Source organism: Xenia sp. Carnegie-2017, unplaced genomic scaffold (genome assembly GCF_021976095.1).
Source record: "Xenia sp. Carnegie-2017 unplaced genomic scaffold, XeniaSp_v1 HiC_scaffold_23, whole genome shotgun sequence".
NCBI lineage: Eukaryota > Metazoa > Cnidaria > Anthozoa > Malacalcyonacea > Xeniidae > Xenia > Xenia sp. Carnegie-2017.
Window position 1 is genome coordinate 14,790,036 of NW_025813486.1, and position 10,607 is coordinate 14,800,642.

Genomic DNA, 10,607 nt, shown 5'->3' on the forward strand with positions numbered 1-10,607 from the left:
GACATCTCTGCCTCTTTATTTTTTGCGTTCAAAATTACCTGATGATAGTGTTAATCCTTGTTGCATTATGTATGCAAACCGAATTATTTTAGTTTTTCACCATTGACATTTTGCCGCTGTTGTGTTTAACTGTTACCATCATTTTCGTCTCAATTTACTATCATGTGCAATTATAAAATGCATGATGTATTTACAGTACTCAAAGATTGTTTGTCGTTTGCATGCTCTTACGTGAAAGAATCACTTGAGAATTGGTCTATGCCATATGTTAGAAAAAATGCGTGATCCAATATCAAGATTATACATAATGCGCTCAAATGTTGACTGATCTGATATTTTATCAGCAAGCTTTCGGCTGTCTACAGCCTTCGACGGGTTATAAGAGAAATGAATGGGATGGGATGTAACACTACAAATACATAAATAAAGAAGCAAAAATAAAATAATATTATACAATGTTCTATGTAGAAGGCATATACTGTTTTTATAAAAGAATTTTGTATTGTGCTGGAAGTGGTTTTGGATTATTATCGGCTGCTTTGGTCATTCCAGTGTCCAATGATTTTAAAGTTTTTCGCGTTCTGTAGTTTCCTGTGTCAATAATACAAATGTTTTCAAAATGAATTGTATGGTTGTGCTCCTTCTTTCTTGTTTGGAAACATCTGCCTGTTTCAAGGAAATAACCCCAACCACATTCTTTGCAGAGTATTTTTTAAATGACATCAGTTTGCTCTTCAATAGGTAGTCGGGTTTTTTTCTTTTTGTAATGTCTAATATTACTATATTTCCGCTTTTTTATTTATGTATTTATTGTGTTACATCCCATCCCATTTATTTCTTTTGTAACTCGTCGGAGGCTGTAGACAGACAGACAAAGCTTTATTTAATAAATCATTATATCAGTGAACATTTGAGCGCAATATGACATATGTTGTTATTATTACGTGACTGTGCTCAAGCCTCGTACAAAGAAAAGCAACGGCATTTAGATATTTTGAGACTTTTAAAAGTTTTTTCACCGAGAGCATTTTTGCTATGATTGTGTTTAAAAAAAGTTTTCTAACGTGTCTAAGATATAGTTCAGAGAACGAAATTCCCATAAACGATAAATGAAAACAACGCGCTTATGACTTGTATTAGATTACATTTGAAAGTAAACGCTTTGCGTTGAGCATTGCAAATGATCGCAAGTCTTTTGTATTTCTGTTCATAGTTTGGCACGCATCATATTTCACTTAATGTAAAATTGTAAATCCATAAAAATAATACCTCTATTTTGTACAATGTTCGAAAACAAATAAATTTACTGTAAATCTGTATTAGTAAAGCGAAAAATGTATAAGAAATGTAAATACAACCAGACAATACATCCTACTACCGTACTGTAACGTATCAGCAACGATGATCTTTGATTACGCATATTTTAAAGGAAAAATGGTGGCAAAAATTTGAAGAAAGTTCTTTTCCTTCATTCTTTGCAATTTGTGTTATTTTTATTGTTGTCAATTTAATATTACCATATGATAATTGCTTTCAAGTGCTTAAAGAGACGGCATTATTTGTTATTATGTATGTCAGCAAAAAAAAAATAGCAGAGGAAAGTGAAAACAGGCAACTACGACAACTTCGTCGAAAGAGTAGGTCATGTTAAGTCGTAAATAGAAGAACCGAAGAGTGGTGGAAAAATCTTTTGAATGGAGATGCTCCACATAATGTTTAGAAGAAAAACCTAAGAATGACTAAGGACTGCTTCTTTAATTTAGTAGTTAATTTAATTTAGTTATTGACTGAATCCTATCATTGCACCTAAACAGGCGCGGATCCAGCTCGTTAGCTGACCGATGCATTGCGAGCGCCGAAGGCGCGAGCCACCGCTAGAGGGTCTGGGGCATGCTCCCCAGAAAATTTTGAATTTTCACTATCCGAGAAGCATTTTCCAGCGATTTGGGAAAGGTGACAGAAAAATCTTAAGCGTAAATTTTATCGAAAAATAACATGAGCCGTCTTTGTAAGATAACAGCATTGATAAAAGCAATGTTCAAAGGTGGTCTTCTTCCAACGGTAAAAAAGATGAAAAGTTTAATAAAAGCAATGTTCAAAGATGGTCTTCTTCTAACGGCAGCAATTATAAAAGCAATGTTGAAAGATCGTCTTCTTCCAACCACAGCAAAGATGAAATGTTTAAGAAAATCAATGTTTAAACGTGGTCTTCGTCCTCTCAATAACGGCTGAAAACAAGATAACTCTCAAAGAAAATGTAGGTTGTTTATCAGCATTAAGAATTTCTCATGGAGCTCATCGTCAAGCATCTGTTTCTTTATCCTCCAGGATATCAAGAAATTGCATCCTCGTTGGGTTTTGTCTAGCAAAGGTATTAATCACTTCTTCGACATCACACTTAATATCATCATTAATATGCATTTGGGCTAATCCATTTAACCTTTCGTTGATCATTGTGCTACGTAACCAAGTTTTCATTCGACGAAGGGCAGAAACGGATCTTTCACACTCACATGTAGTGACTGGAACAACAGCGAGTATCTTAAGCGCTGTAAATATATTTGGAAACGCAAGTTTGTTACAAGTTTGAAGCGTGTCGGCAATTGAATCGTACTTAACTTTCTCAAAGCCCCCTTTCCAATTTGTTTCCCACAATCCTAATTCAGCATGTATTTTCCGAAAGTGTGGCATATCCTCTTTATATGCAACAGCAAACTTCATAAACTCTTCCTTCCAATTAACGTCCTTGCAATTGAGAAAAATACTAGGTATAATATAGAATCCACGATAAATATCGCACACCTCTGAAGAAAACCGAAATTCCATCTGTTCAATCAAGTGATCAAGAAGAGGGATGGTTAGTTTCATGCGGTAGTATTCACGTGCTGTATGTGCAGGATAGTTTTCACGAGTTGTCTGAACATTGCAAAGTCGAGGAATTTTTCATCAACGTTTACTCTGTTTGCTAAATCCACTGCTTCTTCGTAGTATTGGTCATGAATTGTATCAGCCGAGCTGCGTAATATTTTTAATTGTGACTTCATAAGATTTATATGTTTAATTGATTCAGCGATATCGATCATCCTTTGCTGCAGTTGAACAGTCAACGACATTGTGTGATGCAGAACATTTGATGTAATCACAAGATTAACAATAAATTCGAAAGATTTTATGGAACGAAGATATCCCTCTGCGTCCCTACTTGAATTATCAAAATCTTTATTCATATTGAGCTTCATGTACTCTAAACTTTGACAAACAGGTACAAATGCTTCCACAAATCCATCAAGTGTACGTATCCGTTCAACCCAACGCGTTGTGGATGGAGCTCCTAGTTTTTTACGACGTAACCCAGACTTTTCCATATTCTGCCTCAAGCACTGCATTCGTAGGGGGGATGGGCTGAAGAAACTGAAGATCTTTTGAGCATGCCCCAACATGTTTTTGACAGTTTGCTCACCACATGCTTTAGCAACAACAAGGTTCAATCGATGACTAGCGCAATGGATATACAAAGCTTTTGGATTTTATTTTAAAATACGACCAGCAACTCCCTTTGATTTGCTTGACATTGCACTGGCACCATCATAGCACTGACCACGACAGTTGGAAAGTAGTAGCCCAACTTCGTTTAAAGTATCTTCGATATTCTTCGCTAGCGCTTCGCCAGTCATTCCTTCACACTCAACAAATTTAATAAATCGTTCATTAATTTCTTGCTTTGAGTCAACATACCTTACAACAATTGGCATCTGCTCGATACTGCTGCAGTCTGTTGCCTCATCACCAAGGACTGATTAAATTGGGCATTCACTAGAATTGATTTCAGAAACAATCTTTTCTTTGATTTGTTCCCCGCAGATCTTTATCAGCTTGTTTTGAATTGTCTTCGAACGATAAGTTGCATTCTTACTTGCATTTTCAAAATGTTTTTCTAGTTTCGCGTCATCCGCGTCTACTCTAAAATTCAAAAAGGCTTGAAAGTTCCCAGGATTAGAAGATAGAAAATACTTTGAGTCGTCACGATGGCCTCGTAAGGGAAGATTCTGTCTGCCTGCCAGTATAATAGTTTTAATAATAGAGCCTAAAACGTCACGATTGTATTGAATGCGGGCACTTCTAAGATGATCGGCTTGTTCGTCGATGCCAATAGTTTTACCTTTCATCACACGTTGGAACTGCGACAAACGTAACTTGGAGTCACGGTGAATTAGGGAATATTTGTCATGCTGGTAAAATTTTGTTGCCGCACTCTGCCAGTTTCTTAAGGGTTCCTTAAATAATTTACTAAGCTTTGAACCATTATGTCCTGTTTGATGACCGAACAAAACGCAATAATAACAAAAGGCTCCATCAAATAATTTAGAGTAGCACAACCAGGACCAACGATCTAGCCAGCCAGCACAAAATTTTCTTGAAGATTTACCATTCTCAGAAAAGGAAAATTGAAAGAAGGGGAGGCTTCCAGTGATTTTTATAAGTCTTAGCTTTGTGTCGTCATCTAGGGCCGCCACAGATACAAAATGTCCAATATCCAAGGGATCAACATCTGTCATATCAGTTTTTACAGATTTTGACAAGGGACAAGAAGCATTTGATACTTTTCCATCTTCAAAGTCGCATGAAAGAGGTCCTAAATAAAACATTACTAAGATGTAGGTATACGACTACATTCAAAATAATAAAGCCTGAATGCGTTAACATGCAAGGTCATATATCATAGGTCATTGTTTTGGTGCATTTGAGTGAAAGCTTGTTGCCAATTTGACGATCTCATGTTTAGAAGGAAGGATTTATTCACATGTACAAAAATATCCTCCATCCCACAACGAATACTTTATATTGCATGGTATGCTTTACTTATGTTCTTAGAAAAGCATGCTTACCTATAATTAAAATATATTTGCAAATGAACAATCACTAATTTAACCCACGTTTTAAGGAAGTCTTCAAGCAATCATAGCTGCTGCCATCTAAGTCTTCCCTTGGTGAGGATTTTGCAGGTGCTACCAAAGTTGTGTCTATTTGTTGCTCAAGTCCACTTTTATTTTTCTGTAAGACATCAACTTTAAAGTGGTCAGTAATTTTTTTTTTATTATTAACTCTTGAGTTATTAGTTTGATTAAATTCAATTAGTGGTACAAAATGATTGGGTTGAAATTCTATATCTAATTCTGGAAGAGAATAAGCACCAGTAGTTGTCCACATTAAAATTAACTTAGAAGGCTGAACAAGTTGACTTGAAATATGTTGGTGTGCTTGCCGTGGAAGAATTTTACCATTTAGAAATTGTGAATATTTGGTCTCCTGGTCCAACTTTTCGGGATAAACTGAAATTATAGTCATTCCAGTGACAGAAGACAAACCAAATATACACATAAGTGAAGAATAAGTACCATTGCATGCATTATTTAGAGCTTCCTCTTTAACTACTATTACCTTTGTGCTTGGATTTTTCCTATCATAGCCATTGCCTAAAGCCACATCTGATACTGATGCAGAAAAGCAGTATTTTCTGACTTAAAAAAATGCAACTTATCTTTTAAGTAAGGGTGGTTAGCATAATACTCCTGGTGATTGAATAGCTCAATGCTTGTCAAGTCTCTCAGCAAATGACATAGGTCTTCCTTGCCACAAAGTAATTTTGAGCAGGCTCTGTACAGACAATTACCATCACCTCTAGTTCTAAATATAGCAGAGTTAAGAAAATTCTCATTGTGTGGCTAAAAATTAGAAATCAGAAGAATTCAAAACTTAAATGTCTGACAGGGTTATTTGGAAAAGAAAATGTGAGCTTCTACTGAAGTCATAAGTATATTGGAAGAAGGAATACAGTCATTACATTTTTAATGTAATCCATACAATACATAAACTAAAATGCAACTAAAATCGCACCTACCCCTGCATATTACAGTTTGTATTATATTACATATGAATACAAGTATAAGTGCTGCATAAGTAATATGACATCGTGTATATTTTATGATGATTGTTCGTCGTTATCTACACGACTACACTCTGAGTCTGAAATGAGTACACTATTTACATTTAAAACATGCAAGCATAAAGGTAGATTTACTTACTTTAAAGCTCTTAGTTCTCCACTTTGCCAATGAACTGTCAAGGGCTTAGGTATTAACATTTCACTTGACATATCTCTCCCATTTTTACCCTTTGAAAAGGGATTCCAAGGAGAGGATTTTGAAATAAAAGTAGCAGCTCTCGTTTCATAGGTTCGACGCACTCCATTAATATCAAATGACTTCTCTTCTCGAAGCAGAGTACACAGATCTTGTTTGATATTCTCGACAGCCATGACTTCGATCGATGATTGCGAGTTATATCAAGTGATCAAATAACAATGCATTCAACTTTGAAGTTCAAAGTTGAATGCATCGGTGCCATGTGCCCACAATCACAAAATTATGGAAAATGCATCGCTCAGCGGCAAAATCTACCGTGACGTGAGGCCCTAAAACAATGGTTTTGCTGATGTCACAGTAGATTTCACGCGGAAAAGGACTCGGGACCGATGCATCGACCGATGCATCGCAAATCTACTGTGACGTAGCGATGCCTCTTCCATCTACCGTGACGTGCTGGCAGAATACTATTAAATTACTTACTAATTATGTATTCACGACAAAATTTCGCTAAATTTTATCGACTTTTCTTTCGCTATTTGTGTCATGGAATACGACAAAATTATCGGAGAACACAAATGTTATTTCTAGAACAAATTTTAGCTTAAAACTGCTAAATCTATAAGTTAACTAAACAATATATCACTGTCAAATGTGCGTTTTAAATAATTCGAAAATAATATTTGCTATTTATTTCATTAAAATGCAAACTCGCAGATTTTAATATCTAAATATTTTGACCGATGCATTCGCATCGGTTGCATCGGTCTAGATCCGCCCCTGCACCTAAACCATACAGTCCAAGTTATCGGTCACTCACAACGGCAAAAAAGTAGCAGTGCCTCTTCATCATATTAAAGACAAGGGATCGTTGTCGATGACTGCCAATGCATTTGGTATACATCAATGTACTGTTACTAAAGTTGTGATCGAAGTATGCTCTGCCATAAACAAGCAAACGTAGCAAATGCATCCAAATTTGAAATAAAATTTGTTATATTTCAAACTTTTGGGTGTATTGATGGGACCCATATTCGTTTGAAAGCCCAGAGACAATTCACAGGAATTTTATAACTACAAACGATTTTTCTCCCTCAATGTCCAAGCTGTTTGTGATAGTAAAGGTTGTTTTATGGATGTGGAATGTAAATGGCAAGGTTCAGTTCACAATTCAAAGGTTTTTGCAAATTCTTCCATTTGTGAGATATTAAACAATTAGCATGATGCCCATAACATATATTAACTTTCTCCCTGGTCGTAAAAATGTGCCAAATTATCTTATTTGAGATCCGGCTTATCCCCTTACAAAATTTTGTTTGAAGGAGTACCAAACCTGTTCAAACAATGGCCAAGTAATGTTCAACAACCTGCTTCGATCAGCCAGACACCATGTTAAGTGTGCTTTTGGAAGAGTAAAAGCTCGTTGGAGGTTTTTAGGGACAGGTGACTCAAATTTAATTCCATCCCAACAGTTGTTTACAGTTGTTTTGTTTGGAACAATTGTTGTGAACGAAATGAAGGTAATGGTTTGGATGCAACAGTATTTGATGGTTAAGTGCAACAGCGCCTGGAAGATGAAAGAAATACTCTTCATGGTCCAGTTTACTCTCACAACAATCAAGGATGTGAAATTGCTCGTTTAGTTTGACGGACTATGTCACATATAACTTACCAGATCATTTGTATTAAAATCCTTTTAATTGAAGGACATTGAAGGGCTCATTTCATAAAATTTAAAGACCAGAGGATATTATGTTTCTAAACAAAATAAGAAATACTTACTTCGTGTAATATAAAAGAATTAATGTGTTCAAAATAATTTATTAACAAGTCTAATTTATCCAAACTGAACAATAACATTTTCTAGCAAAACAAAAAATGTTAAAAAATATAAATCAATATGATTTTAAGGTATCATAATACAAATGCATATTCATAATACACATTTCATGTAAGTTTTGACAAAGGGAACCAACAGTGCATGATAGCTTACCACATCATCATCATTGCCATAGCTAATACTCTCATTACCAGGACTAGGAATAGATTCACCAAAATTGAATTGATTGGTACCAAAATTATTATTTACAGCTCGACCAGAGTGATATGTGCGTGGAGGAAAAGCATTATGATTGTACTATTGCATGAAAGAATGACCCATTATTTCCATAGATTTTGCTAGACTTTGAGCTACTAATTACATGGACTAGCTCATCTCTTGCATTGAATTTGCAAACATTTGATCTGACTATTTCATAAATGTGACAATATCTTTCTTAAATTTCGAATCTTCTTTTGATTCTTGGAATAACAACTAATTACGCTGGGTCGCACTAAGCTGTCTTTCCATGTGCTTTCGCTTGTTGTCTATAAGCACAGGAACAACACTTGTTACGTTTCGCTTTCTCTTGCTCTTTCCACTGCTTTAGGATTATCTAAAGGATTAATAATGGCATCTTCAGTTCTCATCTGCTCAAATGAAGGCTGGTCAGGCTGGTTAAAAATTTCTTCGTAGTTTATTTCCAGCTCTTCAGTTGACTTTTGAGCATTGATTCCTTTTGCGCTTATTCAACACAACAGTAGTTTTATTGTTGCTGCATTACCCATATCTGCGCTAGTTGATCATAGTACTCCATGACAACTATACCACTTCCACTGCGACGACCATTGGTCACAGCTTCAGTAAAGTCTTACCATACTTCCTTCAACTTTTCTGAACACGTGTACCCTTCTTTATCAGTGTCTTCTCCATTTCTTGTTGCTTTCTAACGCGTTGCTTTTCAATTTTCTCCTCATCAGTGAGTTCTTCCTCGCGTTTGTTCAATAATGGGTTACACTGGACGGATGATGGGCTAAATTGTGTAGAGTCACTCGCATATATATTAGCGAGGCCAAATCGAACAGCCTTGTATTGCCTCACTTTGTCTGCATTGAACTAGGAATTATTAAATCTTTACCCCAGCGAAATCTTTTTTTCTTTCTGCAACACGGACTTTAGCAATTTTTCTTCCATAGTTTTGTTAACTTGGATATCTTCGAGGATAAAAGCATTTTGTTGTCGTCATCATAAGCAATACGTACGCAAATAGGCAGTTATGCAATTACGCAATTATGCGTGAATATTCAGCACTGGCTGAAACGATTACATCACAAATTTTTGAACCCGGGATGACATTTCATCCCGGCCAACCGGGCTAAAATTTAATCCGGGCTGAAATTTGTCCTTGTAATTTGCCCCCAAGTACAAGTTGGGTCGGGGTAAAACACGGAAACGGAATGGCGGAAGCGGAATTACTGAAGCAGAATGGCGAAAACTTAATATCGGAAGGGAAATATAGGGTAAGAGTTCGGCTCTTTGGTCAAGAGTCACCGGACATAACATGTGTCGCATAAATGAAATTAAATACATATTAAATCGTGACAATCGTGATTGCTGATTTATCGGTTGAGTGAACGACGTATCACATATCATAGACGCGAAAAATATTTTGTAAAACAAACTGTTATAGATTTACTTTTATATCAAAACATGGATTTCAGTAACAATTTTAAATGATATATTTATAATTTCGTGTGAAATCAAATTTATTGCAACTATACAATATAAGAAAGTATTCATGTAATATAACATAAACGTTCTACAAATGGATTGAAACTCAATATCTTTAAATAAGTGAATTCTCCATTAACTAAAATTAAAAATATCTTACAAGATTGTGGCCTTTTCTCGTTCAATATGTTGGTCCCAAGTCCTAGAACTTGATGTCCCATTTTTAGTTTGTGCATCTGATTCAATTAGGTGCGTGGTCATTTTACAGCAGAAGCTCAAAATCTCAGACATTATATAAACTTTCATGTTTATTAGATTAAACTACGCTCTTGATCTATTTCATTTTTGAGGGTAACAACATGTACCCAAAAGTTTTTATTGTTAATTCAACTTGAGACGATATTATTATAAACATTAACACTTCAAGATAATGTAGGTCTGCCATACTATTTGGAAATGATGCAACACTTGACACCGAGGAGTAGATTGAAGAGAATTTCATGAATAATTCATAGTTGAAAAATAAATTTTTATTAAAGCAACTTTCAAATTAAAAGTCTAGTTTAAAATTTATACTTATGTTCCTTGATATTGTGCTCGAAATATAAATTTTAAACAATGCTGTCAATATATTGAATTTGATCCAACAAAACGTTTTGATTTTGTGAACAACCCATAAAGATTTTACAAAACCAAATTGTAGATTGTTGTGAAAAATTCGATAATTTGTTCAAACGTGTGAACTCAATATTTCGATTGTAAAAATTATGATTGATATAGTGGTGAACAAACCCACATCACCCAAAAGATTTATGCAAGGATGTATTTCCAGAATAGATAAATGCGTTTTGCCAACCCATTACTGCGTTTTAACTACCTTAAATTATATTGTAATACTATTTGTGTAAAATACA

At 35.2% G+C, this 10,607-nt stretch overlaps 1 protein-coding gene across 1 annotated transcript; it reads right to left on the bottom strand.

The window, feature by feature from the left end:
• Positions 1–2,301: 2,301 nt before the first annotated feature.
• LOC124449209 (52 kDa repressor of the inhibitor of the protein kinase-like) lies at positions 2,302–3,365 on the bottom strand. The gene is made up of 2 exons (XM_047000151.1): positions 2,958–3,365; positions 2,302–2,916 (listed from the first exon to the last, which is right to left on the bottom strand). The coding sequence occupies exons 1-2, from the start codon at positions 3,363–3,365 to the stop codon at positions 2,302–2,304; spliced, it is 1,023 nt and encodes a 340-aa protein (XP_046856107.1).
• Between the last annotated feature and the right edge of the window lie 7,242 nt (positions 3,366–10,607).